The sequence below is a fragment of the Macaca mulatta genome, chromosome 8 (assembly GCF_049350105.2).
Source record: "Macaca mulatta isolate MMU2019108-1 chromosome 8, T2T-MMU8v2.0, whole genome shotgun sequence".
In the NCBI taxonomy this organism is placed as follows: Eukaryota; Metazoa; Chordata; class Mammalia; order Primates; family Cercopithecidae; genus Macaca; species Macaca mulatta.
The window spans coordinates 29,802,920-29,820,933 of NC_133413.1; the positions used below are offsets into that span (position 1 = coordinate 29,802,920).

The following is an 18,014-nucleotide window of genomic DNA, read 5'->3' on the forward strand; positions in this document are numbered from 1 at the left end:
CCAGGCAGAGCACGCTGGGAACCATCCCTCGCTTCAGCCTGACCTCTTCAGAGCACATTTTCTGAGCCAGAGCTGCCGGCTTTGATAAGCTGCCCAGTGTATCTGAACTGGCTGCAGCCGCGGCTCCGTCCAGGGAGAGGCCCTGGCAGCCTTCCTGGGCTGTTGCTGTCTTGGCCAGGCCTGGAACTAGCCAAGGTTCACGACTTCCACCCCAGGACCCGAGGTCTTACAGAAACTAAGGCTCACAAGGCCAGGCCTGAGCCACCGACCAAGGGGAAGGACACAGGGACTGCCTTCCTCCTACAGGAGGTGGATAAAGTACAGTGTGCCCTGGGGGAGGTGGGGTAGACAGAGCCCCAGCAGGGAAGTTAAGAAACCTGCTCTCCAGTTCAAGGCTGTGTGGTCCTGGACAAGTGACTTCCCCTCTCTGAGCCTTCATGTCTTCATCTGTACAATCAGGGCAGAGGCTAGAGCTTGCTCTAGATTGTGACTGGAAGCCGTGGTCAGCAAGCTCCCCTGGCGCATAGTCATTCATCTAAACAAACCTGTGGAGTTTAAAGAACTGAATTCTTCAGCAGCCGCTGTGCTGCTCACAACTCACTGATGCGGGTCCTCGCTCCCAGTCCCCTTCCAGCTCCTGGGCTTCTGTGTTCCTCCCACCCTCTGCTCCAGAGTGCCTCTGTTACCGTGCCCTTTCTCAATCACATGCCCCAGTCCCTCTCTTCCTGCAAGTTTTCCCAGGAAGCCAAACTCTGGAGCAGTAATACTAAAGACCTGGAACTTCTCCAGGCATGTCTTCCATAGTCTCCCTCCTCCACCGACCCCATGCTCCTTCTCCCATTCACCCAGGAAGACTCACCCTGCCCCGGCCACACCAGCTTCCTCAGCCCTCCAGCTCTGTGCTGATGCTGCTTACAGTCAACACAGTTGCAGTCTCTTGGGTTCTGGGTGACTGGCTGCAGCTTCTCTGCTTTGTCCCCAACACTTGGCCTCCCAGTTCCACTCTGTCCTTGGTCACTCTGATTCCTCTTAAGCCACTCTATTGCTGATCTTTCTCATACATCACACACACTTGTCCCGGCTCCAACAGTCACGTCCTATAATTCCTCCCTCCCTACTTTCTCTGGCCACCATATCCTGCCAGGGCCCTGAGACTTAGAACATAGAAATTAGAAGAATTTAATTCCAATGAGCTCATAAAATCCCTGAAGTTGAAAGCAGAGCATTCTTTGTCGCTTGAGAAAGGGTAGAGGAGTTGAGGGAAGAGAGAACTAAACCTATGAAAGACAGTCACCTTTTTCCACATCTCATCCCTCTTGCTGTTGAAGTCGCCTGTGCCTGGGATGTCCACCAGCACGACCCCTTCTGGGATCAGGTCGGATTTGGGAAGAGTCACTTCCACATGTTTGATCAAGGGCCAGATGTGCATCTCAGTGGCCTCTCCATCCCAGTCTCTCCTCTGTGTGCGGATGTAGGGGTCCAGCTTGATGGACAGCTCTTCTGCCTGAAGAAGAAGGACAGAATCACACACGCCAGCCATGTTCCCAGCTCTGTTCATCCTGGTTGGCTGTGATGCAGGTTCATGGTAAGTATGCTTAGTAAGGGTAAGAAGTGCATCCGACAGAAGGCCTGAAATCAGGTCTGTAGGACCTAGAACCTGAGAGCCAGGAAGGACCCTGGAGATGAGGAAGTTCAAGCTCCTTACCTTACAGATGAAAAAAAAAAAACAAAGTCAGCTAAAATGTGATGTTAGGGAAGTTATAGCATTGCTGAATAATAGGTTTATCTTCTAAACTGCATTCAATTCTGAAATTAAGGTAATATGTAATTAACATTTTCATTATCAGAAAGCTAGCAATGACTATAGAAAATTAACAGTGATATGGTAACCATATTTTCCAAATTGAAAATTGACCTGAAAATGGATCTTAAAAACAGTTTTTAAAATTTATCTTCCCATTACAAAAAATACCTTGATATGTGGGCATTTCTAGGATATTTTAATGATGGTGGGTGAGAGAGGAAATAGTTCTTAAACCACAGTTTCTGCTTAAACATGTCTTGGGACAATGACACATCCATGCTAGCAACTATGACAGTAAATCTCAACTGGGGTACTTCAGAGGACAGAGGATTTGGGATGTATGGTGGTCATTGTTAAACAAATTTCTATAGAATAGTCCTGAAAGAAAGATAAGAATGTCAATTCTTAAGAGAGTTTAAATTAAATCACTGGATTTGTTGCAGTCTGGGTAAGGAGTAAGAGATTTCATCAATTTCAACCAAATGATAAACAGCGAAAGAGGAGATAATAAAAGTTCTTTAAGATATTGTGATTTTAAAATAGAGCAGATACCGTCAGAGAGAAGTCCAGGAAAAGGCATGGGCTTGAAAAGTCTCTTTCTACTAGAGGGCTAAGCCCAATAAACTGGTTCCGGGCAAACATCATTATAGAAGGCAAACTCGGATTCTAGGATCTCCAGTGGAAAGCCTGAATTTGTACGCTCACTCATTGAGATGGTAATTCTGTTCACCTTGTTTCCGTGGGTAAATGTATGATGCTGGGAAGGAGTATTTCTAAATATAGAGTTGGTGAAGACATTGATATCCTTGTGTAAGCTGTGTGTATTCAGATAAAGTCACTAGTTTTGTAATCATTGTGTTTCTCAGACATGCTCAGTTTATGTTTTAGATATTAGAAGTATAATCATTTTAATAGTAATATTCATCTTAAAACTATAAGAAATGGGCACTATGTCTGATTTTCCAGATATACAAGAGATAGCAAAGTGCTTTGAAAAGGTTTCATTCATTTGATTTTTAAGTGTGCCTAGTCAAGTATTTAAACATTTTAAGAGACTCAAATATACTGAACTTTAACCGTATGCAAAAAGCCTAAGGAAATGTGACTAATTATGTAAGTATCATGGAATATTTAAGGAAGGTTTGCTTTGTTAATCAGGAGATAATTGAACATTAAACTTTAGGACACGTATAAAAATTGTACCCATTTTACCAACAGTCACTAGATTTATAAATAGAATAGCAATATTTTAAAGGTGTATTTAAAGGTGAGAGATACAAGAAAAACTAGGTTTTTAAATGGATAGCTTTCCTAAATTGAATGTTGATTCCACAAATATTTTATTTTAATTTAGAAATTGAATTTTAACTTAAAATAAACATTGTTTATAAAAGCAAGAATACTACTAGTTGCCTATCCAATGTCCATCCTGTTCCTCCTTTATGCCAGCAGAATCCTGATTTTCTGTCTGATTGGAAAGGCAGTGGAGTGAGACTGGTCTAAGCAAATCATGACAAGTCTGCTTTTCACTTTTTCTGGACCCCCTTTCAGCCAAGAAGGGCCATGTGGCTCAGTTCTGAACTCTGAAATCTACACAGAAATTTGTCAGAGGTATTTCTGGGAAAGTTTTTACTTTCTCATGAAAGGGGAGATGTGGCTGATGCCAACTTTTTCTCCACTTCTTCCTTCCAGGACGCTAGCATGAAGTCTAGCACCTCGGGAGCCATCTCATGACAATGGGGTCGACGGAAGGCCAAGGGAACCAGAGATGCTGATCTTGACATTGCTGAGCCACTAAACCAACCCCACCCCTATTGCCCCCAAACCTCTTACATGAGAAAAAGAATAAATCCCTGTTTGTTTAAGCCACTATAAGTCTTCTTCAAAAATCACTGGCAGCCCAAACTATCCCTAATTATTCTCAAATAACTGTAAATAGTCTTCTTTTGTGCACAAGAGCTCCTCCATTCACATACTAAAAATTCCCATTTGATAGCCATAAATAATGAGGATAACTTGGGCTATGGATACTTCTGACTTGGGTAGCAACTTATTTCTTATTTCACACAAACACTGTACCATGAGCCCGTCCCCTGAAACAGATTCAACTGTTAGACAGCAGACCCAGAATGAAATGAAGGAAAAAACGAACTTGACGCTACCTCTTCCGCCTTGAGGGTGATGACTCTGGAGGTGGGGATCTTCCTTTTGGGCTTTGCCCTCAGTAACTCCTCATAGTTCTTACTTTCTGCCCCATTTCCATAAATCATTTGTAGCTTCCAGGTGGCTTCCTCCACTGCCTCATCCCTGTTCCATGCATCTGCCTCTTCTCTGCCCAGCTCCTCCGTCCTGTGCAGGAGTTTAGTCAGGTTCTTCAGCTCCTCCCTCCACTCCTGCCAAGGCAGAGTAGGGCCAAGCCCCTCTTGACACAGACACAGAGAACACCGACAAACAGAGGCGCCCACTGCCCCCTGTGAAGGGCCAGGGGGCTGCATATTCAGAAAATCTAGGTCATCTATCTGGGGTCTCGAAGAGGGAAATGGCTTGCCCAAAGTCTCATAACAATGCAAGGACCAGGCTAGACACCCCCAGCTCACTTGATTGAACTTTCTCCTGGGATGGGCTCTTTTCATTAAACAAAGGCACGAGCTATATTTGCAAGGAATATAATGTTATCTCTGAGAGATAGTGAGAAGGAAAGAAAGAAAAGGAAGAACAAAAGGAAGGGAAACAAGAAAGAAAGGAGGGAAAGATGGAGGGAAGAGGAAGGAAGGAAGGAAAAGAAGGAAGGAAGGAAGGAAGGAAGGAAGGAAGGAAGGAAGGAAGGAAGGGAGGGAGGGAGGGAGGGAGGGAGGGAGGGAGAAAAAGAATGAAGGAACGGAAGGAGGGAGGAAGGGAACACTTACCTGGTCAGACAGAAGGTGGATTTTGGCCTCATACTGTGCACAGCAGCCGGAGCTCACTTGTACAATGCAGGAAGTACATATGCTTTCTCCAGACACCGGTAGAAACATGGCTTGCTGGATGATGGCATTGATCAGGGAGCTCTTCCCAGCCCCGGTGCTTCCAAATAATCCAATGTAGATTGGGTCTACTGTCGGCTTTTCAATCAAGACAAGGAGCCTATTTCTGGGTGAATTTTAAAATGTACATTGTCATGATCATCAAAGTTTAGAGTGAAGAGCATTGAAACAGAATGCAAAGGAACTGAATTCTAATCCTGGGCACGTCACTAAAATCTTCTGAGTCTCTGTTCTCTCTTCTGTCAATGGAGAATAACAATCTCTATTTGCTACACAGAGCTGGCCTGGGGATCAAATGAGATTATGCAAAAATATTTGGTAATGATAATGCCACGCAATCCCAATAATGTCTATATAGATGTGAGGCATGTTTATTTGTATTCACTGGAAATCGCATATTCTTTGTTTGTTTGTTTATGTGTCTGAGACAGGGTCTCGCTTTGTCACCTAGACTGGAGTGCAGTGATGCAATCATGGCTCACAGAAGCCTCAATCTCCTGGGCTCAAGAAACTCTCTCGCCTCAGCCTCTGAAGTAGCCGGAACTACAGGCGTGCCCCATGACACCTGACTAATTTTTTTGTATTTTGTGTAGAGACAGGGTTTTGCCATATTGCTCAGGCTGGTCTCAAGTGGTCCACCTGCCTCAGCCTCCCAAAGTGCTGAGATTACAGGTGTCAGCCACTGCACCTGGACAGAAATTTCATATTCTTGACCCTGGAAATACAGTGTATACAGAGGTGAAGTATTAATAGTGTTAGGAGCAACACAGAGTCTTACTGAACAGGAGAAGTTACAGCCTCGGCACCACTCAAGTCCTTCAAGTCAGCAGAGTACAAATAGTTGGGGACATGAGCTCAGAGCCACGCAGCCTGGCGTGAACTCTGGACCCTCTCACTGACCACTGGTGTGACTTCGTTCAAGTCTGGGCCTCTCTGAGCCTTACTTTCAGTAAAATGGAAGTAATCATAATAGTTCCTACTTTATAGGAGTGTTGGATGGATTAAATTATATTTCATATATATATATACACACACACACACACACATATGTATATATATAAAGCACTTAGCAGATTACCTAACGGTGACAGCTCAATGAATGGCAACTATCCCATAGCAACAGAAATTTGTATCCTTCTTTCTTAGTTTCTAATTAAATAGTCCCTGTCCTTGTTGGGGGAAAGCACCTATAATAACCTAAGGAAAGACACTGACATAAGATTTCAGGGTTGCAGATTTCAGACTCACATGAGATATTTGACTCCATTAGGGATGCTATCGTCCAGGAAGACAGACTGAATAAGTTTCTGATAAGTGTTGCTCAAAACTCTTCTGGTCCGTGATTCCAATTTTTCATCTGGAATTAACAGAGAGAGGTCACCTGTAGGTACCTGGCAGGGATAAAGTACTAGGTCTCCAAAGGAGGTGTCTGCTGAACATCGCAGAGAAGGAAAAAAAAAATGAAATGAAAAGCCGATTAAACAAGATAGCAGGTTATCTCACACTAGGGATGGTGGCTCACTGGAGATAGCGATCATTGGTTCTGAAAATCTCCAAAGAGCCAGGCTGCTCTGAAACTCTGGTAACAGAAGTTATGGTATGCTTTGCCATGGGCTTCAGCCCATTCTAGATTCTTCCCTCCTGTGGTCATAAAAAGAAAAAAAAAGTGCAAGGACACCATGTTGACACCCACTGAAGCACCAACCTAATCATCTTCACAGGCTTTGTTCTAAGCAGGAAGAAGTTATTTTGATAACAACCCTCCTGTCCAGAGATGCCTGGAGACAAATTGCCTAACTGCATACTGCTGCAGAAACTTCCAGCCCTCTCTTTCCAAAACAGGTTCATTTCAAGATGTTTCATCCAGCTTCAGAATTTAACTTCCTCTTCCTTTGACCATTTTAACATACTTGGAACAGAACAGAACCATGTTAAAACAACAGTTTCAGGACACTCACATTCCTTAAGAGCGCTCTGCTCCACAGAGGGAAATGCTCGGAAACGCTGGTCTCGATCTGATTTCCTTCTTTTTCTCATTGGTTCTTTATATAAATCATCTTCAACTAGAGATAAACAGAGGATATATAAGATTATAGGTGTTGGGGCATGGTATTCACCTCAGCCTCTAGAGTAGCTGGGACTATAGGCACATACCATCACACCTGGCAAATTTTTGTAGAGACAGTGTTTCACCATGTTGCCCAGGCTGGTCTCGAACTTACCAAAAACACAAAATTTTTTGGATTAGCCAGGTGTGGTGGTGCGCACCTGTAGTCCTAGCTACTCAGGAGGCTGAGGTGGGAGGGTCACTTGAGCCCAGGAGTTGTAGGCTGCAGTGGGCTATGATTTTGCCACTGCACTCCAACCTGGGTGACACAGCAAGACCCTGTCTCAAATATATATGTGTGTGTGTGTGCGTGTGTGTGTGTGTATATATATATATATATATAAAAAGAGGAACTGCTTCCAGCTCTGTCTGCCCATAAACTTATTTGGGAAAAAAACACTGTTGGATCATTCCAGTTTGGTTCCTACTTCCCAGAGTCACAAGACTGTCTGCATTTAGTTCCAAAATGTAGAGTCCAATCTATCTCCCCAGATAAAAAGTTTCTATTTGCAACTCCTCAGAAGCCAAAGTGGCTAGACATTCTTCACCAAATGCCAAGTTTTAGGAAATCAACCAACTGTGTAGAGAAAAGTTGAAGACAGGGTTAAGTGTGCGGTGAGGAAAGGCCTCTGGGAGGTCTTTTCAGACTAGGAAAGAAATCAGCCTGGTGCAGTGGCTCACACCTGTAATCCCAGGTCTTTGGGAGGCTGAGGCAGGTGGATCACGAGGTCAGGAGATGGAGACCATCCTGGCTAACAAGGTGAAACCCCATCTCTACTAAAAATACAAAAAATTACCCGGGCATGGTGGCGGGCACCTGTAATCCCAGCTACTCAGGAGGCTGAGGCAGGAGAATGGCATGAATCCCGGAGGCGGAGTTTGTAGTGAGCCGAGATCGCGCCACCGCACTCCAGCCTGGGCGACAGAGCAAGACTCCGTCTCAAAAAAAAAAAAAAAAAGAAAAGAAAAGAGAAGAAAAAGAAATCAACTAGAAGCAGAATGCAAAGGAAAACAGGGGCCATGTGACCAGGAAAAATCACATCTTCTTGAGCCTGAATTTATTCATCTGGAAAATGAGAGAACTGACAACAACAACAACAACAAAATACACATGCATTACAAGAGTTTGGATGGATGCCCTTCAGAGATCCTTAAAAATTTGGGGAATTTTTTTCCCTTCTTCGCTTGAAGACATCAGCAGCTGCTTCCTTATATAAGCAAGAACAGAAATCACCTAGAAGCAGATCTTTGTAGCTCTGTGGAGATTCATTCACTTAAGTGGTTTCCCTTGGTTATGAAGTGAAGGGCTGGTTCGGCCCATAATCCTAAAGAAGGGGTATAACCAAAATGTTGTGTTTTAGATAGATTTTAGAAAACACCCCTTGGTCATGTTTACCTGGCTAGAAAGGGGCAAGAGGTGGATCTTTGGGGTGAAGGTTGTTGAAAATGGTTCTAACCCAGGGCTCCTGGGGCTGGCCCATGCCTTAGAAAATGGCCATGAGGTGAACCGAAAGAGTTGATCCCCAAGAATCACAGGGAGGACATGAGGCTCCAAAACTGAGTATGGCATTCTGAGGTCATTCCCTGAAGAACCACAGAGAAGAAATGTCACATGGCACCCGAGAATGGCAGCCCACACAGAAGGCCCAGTCTCTGCCCCTGGGCTCCAGACACAGAACTCCCCGACAATTCAGGCAGCCTTCCCTCTCTGTTCAACCTTGCATCTTCCAGCACAAATGGAAGCCAACGCACACCCCGTAGAATATTCTAGTGCAAGTCATGCTATTTGCCAAGGCCTGAATCTCTGCCACCTCATGCTCCACACTCATGCCGCAACTGAGAGTTGAGAGAGGTTACACTTCAACCCTTCCATCTCAGACATTCTAACTGATGATTGAGCTCAAATTCAAGAATTCGCCCTGGCTCAGTTTGAGGACTGCCTTAGAACAAAATACCAAGTGGTTGCTGGCTCCGTGGCTGGAGCTGGAGAGGAAGAGGCAAAGAAAGAAGAGTCTGCTGGTCAGGCCCCAGGCCAGTTACCGACTGAAGAACACTTTAATCTGTGCTCCAAAAAGCATCTCAGAACTCCAGGATGTGTCCACGACCTGTCTGTGGAAAGAGTGGAAAGGGATGTAGACTTTGTAACTCAGGAACTCTTTTGGGTAAACAATGTTTGCCTAATCTCTTAGCCATGTGTATAAAACAAGGGCCAAGTCCACACATCCAGGGCCCTTATTTCAACATTGTAAGGACTGGCAACGAATCTGATAAGAGTTTGGAAGTTTATCTCTCAACTAAAGCAAAGGCTAGGAAGTCCAATACAGCAGGGTTTAAAACTGTTTCTTCAATTTCTAAAATGCAAAACTATCCGGAAAGGAGAAAATATTCCATCTTGGATTTATACCATGTAAGGGTAGTATTTTTATATTAGATTGTAACAAAAATAAACTAGTCTGAACTTAGATCACAGATCTTATTATTCTTGTTCATCACTCAAGCCCTTCCTTGCCCTTTCCAGCACTCCCCATCAAATCCTCCTAGGAGCCAGCGGTTGCGGTGGATAGCAGCAGTCCAAAAAGCGTAGTATACCGCTGCTGTTCCTTCCTGCTGCCACAAGGTGTCACTTTTGAAAACTGATCCCCTCACAGCCTGAGCTGAGAAGCGGTTTCATTATTGACTGTTGAACTTTTTTTTTTTTTGAGACGGGGTCTCCACTGTCGCCCAGGCTGGAGTGCAGTGGCAGGGTCACAGCTCACTGCAGCCTCAACCTCCTTGGCTCAAGCAATCCTCCGACCTCAGCTCCCAGGTAGCTAGAACTACAAGCACTCACCACCACACCTGGCTAATTTTTTTTTTCTTTTTCAGCGATGAGGTCTTGCTGTGTTGCCTAGGCTGGTCTTGAACTCCTGGGCTCAAGAGATCCTCCTACCTTGGCCTCCCAGAGTCCTGGGATTACAGACATGATTCAGACCATTGCCAGAAACTGCCAGAAATCTTCCGAGCAAAACGATCCCATTCCTCAAGGCTAAGCTCAACTGAGGGAACCCCAAAGTGGCAGTTCTTCCTATATGCCTGTTCAGGCTTGCTTCAGATGCTAGCATCACCCCACTAGCCCAGAAACACTGCTTCACCTTGCCCCTAAGGAAATCCATCCCCTCGGAGTGAGGAAACGTTCCGTCTTCAGTCCTCAAAACACAAAGGATATGATACACGACTGTTTTCTGCAACTGGGGGTTACATCCCTGTCATCATCCTATAGGGAAGGCTCCCTCATTGGCTCCAGGGGCCCTGTATCTGCCTTCTGAGGAAGGGAAGCCACCGATACTGACTCCAATGTGAGTCACCCTTCCAGGAGCCACTCCAAGGCACCTACATCTCTCCTTCTAAGGAAAGCCGCCTAATGTCGTTCCAGGGGTCTTGCAAGAGAGGCTACCTTCAGAGCGTTCAAGGTGACTTTCTGAAACATTATTATTATCATCAAGATGGAGTCTCACTCTGTCGCCCAGGCTGGAGTGTAGTGGCACAATCTTGGCTCACTGCGACCTCCACTCCCGGGTTCAAGCGATTCTCCTGCCTCAGCCTCCCAAGTAGCCGGTATTACAGGCACGCACCACCACACCCAACTAATTTTTGTATTTTTAGTAGAGACAGGATTTCGCCATGTTGGTCAGGCTGGTCACGAACTCCTGACCTCAGGTGATCCACCCACCTCGGCCTCCCAAATTGCTGGGATTACAGGCGTGAGCCACCGTGCCCAGCCTGGAACATTATTTTTTTTAAAGAAAAAAGCCCCACTTATTTAACTACTGGCCAAACAGTTCACTTCATTATGAATAGGCTATTTCAGTTACTGTTGAAATATCTGATCTTCATTCACTATTTAAACTTGTCATGAGAAAGCACTTTCTGAATAAAGAGTAAGGAGAAAGCACCTTCTGAAAAAAGAGTAAGGAACAATGACAACAGTTAAATATAGTCCCAACCTATTTGCCTTTTATCCTATAACAGTAATCAGTTCCTATATCCTCCATTAGAAGATACTGCAGAGGTGTTACCTGGATGTGGTTGCTGGCCAAAAACATCCTTCACTTCTGCCATTCCTTTTTACGTGAACTCCTGCTCTTCTCCGCTTAGGAGAATCAGCCTATGAAGACAAAGTACAAAGACAGATGGGGCAGCAGAATTTGAAAATACAGAAAGCAAAACCTAAGGATGTGTCAATCTGCTTGTGCGGTGTTTCTGCCCATTCCAACTTATCTCTGAATCCCTCACAACATCTAGTACAGTACTTGATGGAAATATAACAAGATTAGTGTTTGAACACTGATTTCCAATAATATTTAGGCCAGGTACGGTGGCTCACGCCTGTAATCTCAGCTCTTTGGGAGGCCAAGGGGAGGCAAATCACTTGAGGTCAGGAGTTCAAGACCAGCCTGACCAACACGGTGAAACCCCATCTCTATCAAAAATACAAAAATTAGCTGGTGTGGTGGTGGGTGCCTGTAATCCCAGCTACTCGGGAGGCTGAGGCAGGAGAATCGCTTGAACCTTGGAGGCAGAGGTTGCAGTGAGCCAAGATGGAACCACCGCACTCCAGCCTGGATGACAAAGTGAGACTCTGTCTTGAGGGGGAAAAAAAAAGTCTAAACCAATAGTACCTGAGAGCTTTAGGATAACTCATGCTGAAATGAGAATAAGCCTCTGGTGGTCAGAGCTGTGAAGGTGAGTTTATATAGCTTCGCTGCTTTGGGTGGCATCGGTGCTCCACTGGGGCAAGCCTTGAACCCTGTGCCAGTGATATTTAGTTCCAGTAAGTCTCAGCAGGAATCTGGGAGGTGGATGGAACATTAGATATTCCTAGAGTTCCCTTGAGTTGCTTTGGGGTGCTGCTGACTGGGGAAGGAGATGCAGTGACTTGGTTCCCTGGACCTTCCTCACCAAGCGCAACTTCCACCAAGAGGACACCCCTCCTGGGCTCTCCTTGCAGCTTGCAGCATAGAGCGTCTGCAGGAGGGAGAGGAGAGGCACATCCGAAAGAAGAAGGGACAGATTCAGCTGGTCTCCAGTCCACTGGCAGATAGGGCTCGGACACAGAGGGAGAACTCGACCCATGGAGGCTCAGAACAGAGGGCACTGCCCAGATAGGGTAGAATCTGCTAGCCTGGAGCTGCTTCATCTCCACCCATAAAGAATTAGAAGAACGTGAGTGGGAAACACCCAACGTGCTTACTTGCCGTTATCTGATGTTTCTGTTTGGATCACTCAGCCGTGTATTTCCAAAGCAGAGTCACCAGCCCTTCTGAAATATGCAAAAATCACCCCTGATCTGTCCTACTAGACCTACAGGCTGTTATTTAGGGAAACTATGTCTCATTTACACATTAACCCCAAATTAAAATCACCATCATCAGTTATTCTTAGTTTGGTTTGCAGATATTAACTGACTAAACGGCTTCTGTATTTGGCGGGTGCTGGGTGAATGGGGTGAGAGCCCCTATTAAGTGTGAGATTCTGAGTTTTAGGTAGACCTCTTTCCCTCTCCCTTCCTCCTCTCTGCAGCCCACTTTCACACCATCTCACACTCTTTACAGTTCTCCAAAGCAGGGTATCCTACTGAACTCTTGAGCATTTTAGCACATGTGGGATGCCCTTCCCTTCTTCTCCCAGGTGAATTCCTGCTCTTGCTTCAAAATCCTGTTTTAGTGTTTCCTCTATGAAATGGTGTCTGATACTCACTCATTCCCCTCCTGTGTCCCCGCTGCTCCATACACACCTGTGTTATAACACTGATTGTACTGTGCTTACATCTCTTCCTCCTGGTTGAGCCACTCGAGGTCAGAGGACTGCATTTTTTTCAGTGCTGCATTTCTATCAAGAAGGGCAATGACTAACTAAATGTTAGCTGAATGAATGGATAACATAATGGATGGGAAGCTTTTGATGAGATTCCACACCAAAGGATGTTTAAAAGCTAAATTTGTTGTTTTTGTCTGGTGGTTTGTTTGCTTGTGACAGAGTCTTGCTCTGTTGTCCAGGCTGGAGTGCAGTGGCATGATCTCAGTTTACTGCAACCTCCACCTCTTGGGTTCAAGCAATTTTCCTGCCTCAGCCTCCAGAGTAGCTGGGATTAGAGGCATTGCACCATCGTGCCTGGCTAATTTTTGTAATTTTAGTAGAGATGGGATTTCGCCATGTTGGCCAGGCTGGTCTTGAACTCCTGGACTCAAGTGATCCACCCGCTTCAGCCTCCCAAAGTGATGGGATTACAGGTGTGAGCCACCATGCCTGGCCCTGAATTCATTTTTGATATGTTAAAGTCCTTGCTTACCCTGATGAACATCGATGCAAAAATCCTCAATAAAATACTGGCAAACCGGATTCAGCAACACATCAAAAAGCTTATCCACCATGATCAAGTGGGCTTCATCCCTGGGATGCAAGCCTGGTTCAACATTCGCAAATCAATAAACATAATCCAGCATATAAACAGAACCAAAGACAAGAACCACATGATTATCTCAATTGATGCAGAAAAGGCTTTTGACAAAATTCAACAGCCCTTCATGCTAAAAACGCTCAATAAATTCGGTATTGATGGAACGTACCTCAAAATAATAAGAGCTATTTATGACAAACCCACAGCCAATATCATACTGAATGGGCAAAAACTGGAAAAATTCCCTTTGAAAACTGGCACAAGACAGGGATGCCCTCTCTCACCACTCCTATTCAACATAGTGTTGGAAGTTCTGGCTAGTGCAATCAGGCAAGAGAAAGAAATCAAGGGTATTCAGTTAGGAAAAGAAGAAGTCAAATTGTCCCTGTTTGCAGATGACATGATTGTATATTTAGAAAACCCCATTGTCTCAGCCCAAAATCTCCTTAAGCTGATAAGCAACTTCAGCAAAGTCTCAGGATACAAAATTAATGTGCAAAAATCACAAGCATTCTTATACACCAGTAACAGACAAACAGAGAGCCAAATCAGGAATGAACTTCCATTCACAATTGCTTCAAAGAGAATCAAATACCTAGGAATCCAACTTACAAGGGATGTAAAGGACCTCTTCAAGGAGAACTACAAACCACTGCTCAGTGAAATCAAAGAGGACACAAACAAATGGAAGAACATACCATGCTCATGGATAGGAAGAATCAATATTGTGAAAATGGCCATACTGCCCAAGGTAATTTATAGATTCAATGCCATCCCCATCAAGCTACCAATGAGTTTCTTCACAGAATTGGAAAAAACTGCTTTAAAGTTCATATGGAACCAAAAAAGAGCCCGCATCTCCAAGACAATCCTAAGTCAAAAGAACAAAGCTGGAGGCATCACGCTACCTGACTTCAAACTATACTACAAGGCTACAGTAACCAAAACAGCATGGTACTGGTACCAAAACAGAGATATAGACCAATGGAACAGAACAGAGTCCTCAGAAATAATACCACACATCTACAGCCATTTGATCTTTGACAAACCTGAGAGAAACAAGAAATGGGGAAAGGATTCCCTATTTAATAAATGGTGCTGGGAAAACTGGCTAGCCATAAGTAGAAAGCTGAAACTGGATCCTTTCCTTACTCCTTATACGAAAATTACCTAATACCATAAAAATCCTAGAGGAAAACCTAGGTAGTACCATTCAGGACATAGGCATGGGCAAAGACTTCATGTCTAAAACACCAAAAGCAACGGCAGCAAAAGCCAAAATTGACAAATGGGATCTCATTAAATTAAAGAGCTTCTGCACAGCAAAAGAAACTACCATCAGAGTGAACAGGCAACCTACAGAATGGGAGAAAATTTTTGCAATCTACTCATCTGACAAAGGGCTAATATCCAGAACCTACAAAGAACTCAAACAAATTTACAAGAAAAAAACAAACAACCCCATCAAAAAGTGGGCAAAGGATATGAACAGACATTTCTCAAAAGAAGACATTCATACAGCCAACAGACACATGAAAAAATGCTCATCATCACTGGCCATCAGAGAAATGCAAATCAAAACCACAATGAGATACCATCTCACACCAGTTAGAATGGCAATCATTAAAAAGTCAGGAAACAACAGGTGCTGGAGAGGATGTGGAGAAATAGGAACACTTTTACACTGTTGGTGGGATTGTAAACTAGTTCAACCATTATGGAAAACAGTATGGCGATTCCTCAAGGATCTAGAACTAGATGTACCATATGACCCAGCCATCCCATTACTGGGTATATACCCAAAGGATTATAAATTATGCTGCTATAAAGACACATGCACACGTATGTTTATTGCAGCACTATTCACAATAGCAAAGACTTGGAATCAACCCAAATGTCCATCAGTGACAGATTGGATTAAGAAAATGTGGCACATATACACCATGGAATACTATGCAGCCATAAAAAAGGATGAGTTTGAGTCCTTTGTAGGGACTTGGATGCAGCTGGAATCCATCATTCTTAGCAAACTATCACAAGAACAGAAAACCAAACACCGCATGTTCTCACTCATAGGTGGGAACTGAACAATGAGATCACTCGGACTCAGGAAGGGGAACATCACACACCGGGGCCTATCATGGGGAGGGGGGAGGGGGGAGGGATTGCATTGGGAGTTATACCTGATGTAAATGACGAGTTGATGGGTGCAGCACAGCAACATGGCACAAGTATACATATGTAACAAACCTGCACGTTATGCACATGTACCCTACAACTTAAAGTATAATAATAATAAATAAATTAAAAAAAAAAAAAAAAAATAAAGTCCTTGCTTAAAGAATAAAGCAAAGAGTAGAAATCAATAGTCAAGTATGCAAATGAAGCAGCACTCACAGTGAGGACTGCTCCACGGGGATGAGGAATATTTGATGTGAGGAAGGGAAGACACAGGTAAAGGCAGATGATGGTGGTGGGGGGCTTCATGGTGGTCTTCAAATGCATTACCTTACAGCTGCAAATAAAAGAGACATCCTGCATATTTTCTAGGGTTCCCAGAGGGTAGGAATAGATCCACTAGGTGGAAGGCACAAGAAAGATTTTGGCTTAACATTCTCAAGTAATCAGAGTCGTCCAAAATAGAATGAGCTCCCTTAGGAATAAGTGAGTTTTCTGCCTCTAGAGGTGTCTAAACCTATATTGATATGACCACCTAATAATGACATTGGGATAGATAAATTTTAAACCTTCTTCAAATCCCAAGATTCTACGTTCTTACTTGAAATTTTCACCAGGAAAGCTGGTAGAAGTGTGCTAATGAGGTCACCAAATTTCACAAGAGGCACAAGCAATTTCTGGTTTGGAATACTGAGTCAGAAATGCTGACACACATCAAAACCTAGGTGCGTTACGAGAAAAAAAGACAGATGGGCTATAACATGGGTAAACATACCATAATGCATGTCAATAATTTTAGGCAGGGTGTGATGTCTCACATCTATAATCCCAGCACTTTGAGAGGCTGAGGAGGGAGGATTGACTGAGCCCTGGAGTTTGAGACCAGCCTGGGCAACCAAGTGAGACCTTGACACTACCAAAAAAAATTAGCCGGTTGGGGTGACACACACCTGTAGCACCTACTATTTGGGAGGCTGAGGTGGGAGGATCCCTTGAGCCCTGGAGGTCAAGGTTGCAGTGAGCTATGATTGCGCCACTGCACTCCAGCCTGTGTGACAGCAAGACCCTGTCTCAAAGGAAAAAAAAAAAAGCTGGATACAGAACTAGGATTACCCCTAGGAAAAATATCTGTTGTTTTCTGAAGAGAGCAGCTCAAGGAGCAAATCATATGAAAGGTTAGGCATCATATTATCACAGTGAGCACTGGAAGCAAAACAAAATGTATGATCCAACCAGTGGATAAATTCATGGTCGACCTCCAGGACAGCTGGTGTGCTGGAATTCAAATTCTTGGAGGAAACTGTGGAGCCAGATAAAGCACAAAAGAACTGACAGGCCAAGTTGATAAGAGGCGTGGTCATACAGACACTAAGATTAGGGTCCTTCAGTTGAGAGAGCTGTGGATTAAAGGGCAAAAAATCAAAGGGCTTTGAGTTTAGAGCAGAAGCAGTTGTGGTCACTGAATTCTGGAATACGGGTGGTGGTTCTGGCTTCTTTTGGAATCACAGGAACTTTAGTTCATTTGACTTTATTTACTAAATCAACAGTACACAAAGTCCGGCAAGGGCCGTTAGCATGTAACTAGCTGGGGTTGGGTTGGGTTTAGCTGCATGCGACGAAGACAGAAAACCACACACCTTCCTCCGTAGCAGCATCTATGGTTTCCGTATACAAGTGATTTGTGAACTCTAACTGAAATCTGGAATAACTGGAAATTATGTGGATTTGGTTGTAGTGGACTGGGCTTCAAATTCCTTTGGCCAATGTTCAAAGACTAGCGTGAAGGGATCATTTGATGACCAAACAAAAACACTGGCAAGTGGAAAGGGATCATTTGCAAAAAGGCTAAGTGGACAGAAGAAAATAAACACCAAGTACTTAAAAAGGAAAAGCGATAAACAAATGGGGGTAGTTTGGTACAGACGTTCAGTATATAGTTGTTGGGTTGAACTAAATGATGAGGTGGGAAAAACATTAGGCTGGAAATCAGGTGTGGAAGTTTCCAGCTCCGGCTCTGCCGCCAATCAATAAAGCAGGAGAATTTCAGACAAGTCGTTTTATCACCCTGACCTCAGGTTTCCCACGTGTAAGGCAAAGACTGAACTAGTCCTTAAAGTGTGAGTGTTCTCTGATTTAGATGAGTGGTAAAAAGATGAAAATTCTCATTTTGAAAATGTCACTTGTCATTGAAACCAAGACCATACCAATGATTAGGGCTTCCATGTGGCCAAAGGCAGTACACCGAGAGCACTGTGATTGCAAGTGCATTGTATTAAGGAGAAAATGAGCCATGGGAGTATAGTCCTTCTTCAAATCATCCTGCAGTCTGTTTCCCCGCAAAGGGAAGGAATGGTGGTGTTCACTGTGAAAATTTGGTTTCTGTGGAGAAGCAATTGATAACAGTCCAAATGTATTGCTCAGATAGGCAAAGTTCTGCCTGTGTGGTTTATTTTGCTTGTATTTCAG

The 18,014-nt window shown here is 44.0% G+C and overlaps 1 protein-coding gene across 6 annotated transcripts in view; it reads right to left on the reverse strand.

Annotated features, from left to right (window-relative positions):
- Positions 1-18,014, reverse strand: part of NUGGC (nuclear GTPase, germinal center associated) — a 68,675-nt gene that overhangs the window by 39,579 nt on the left and 11,082 nt on the right. For 2 of the 6 annotated variants that reach the window (XM_028852497.2, XM_015145044.3), the window contains exons 2-7: positions 10,990-11,078; positions 6,786-6,890; positions 6,076-6,184; positions 4,711-4,933; positions 3,967-4,197; positions 1,295-1,504 (exon numbers count right to left, since the gene is read on the reverse strand). In XM_028852497.2, the coding sequence (XP_028708330.2) occupies positions 1,295-1,504; positions 3,967-4,197; positions 4,711-4,933; positions 6,076-6,184; positions 6,786-6,890; positions 10,990-11,032 (921 nt within the window). In that variant the 5' untranslated portion in view covers positions 11,033-11,078. Of the gene's footprint in view, positions 1-1,294; positions 1,505-3,966; positions 4,198-4,710; positions 4,934-6,075; positions 6,185-6,785; positions 6,891-10,989; positions 11,079-15,767; positions 15,984-18,014 lie in introns of those variants that run through there. The other 4 variants (XM_077943338.1, XM_077943337.1, XM_077943334.1 and 1 more) reach the window with 3 other exon arrangements.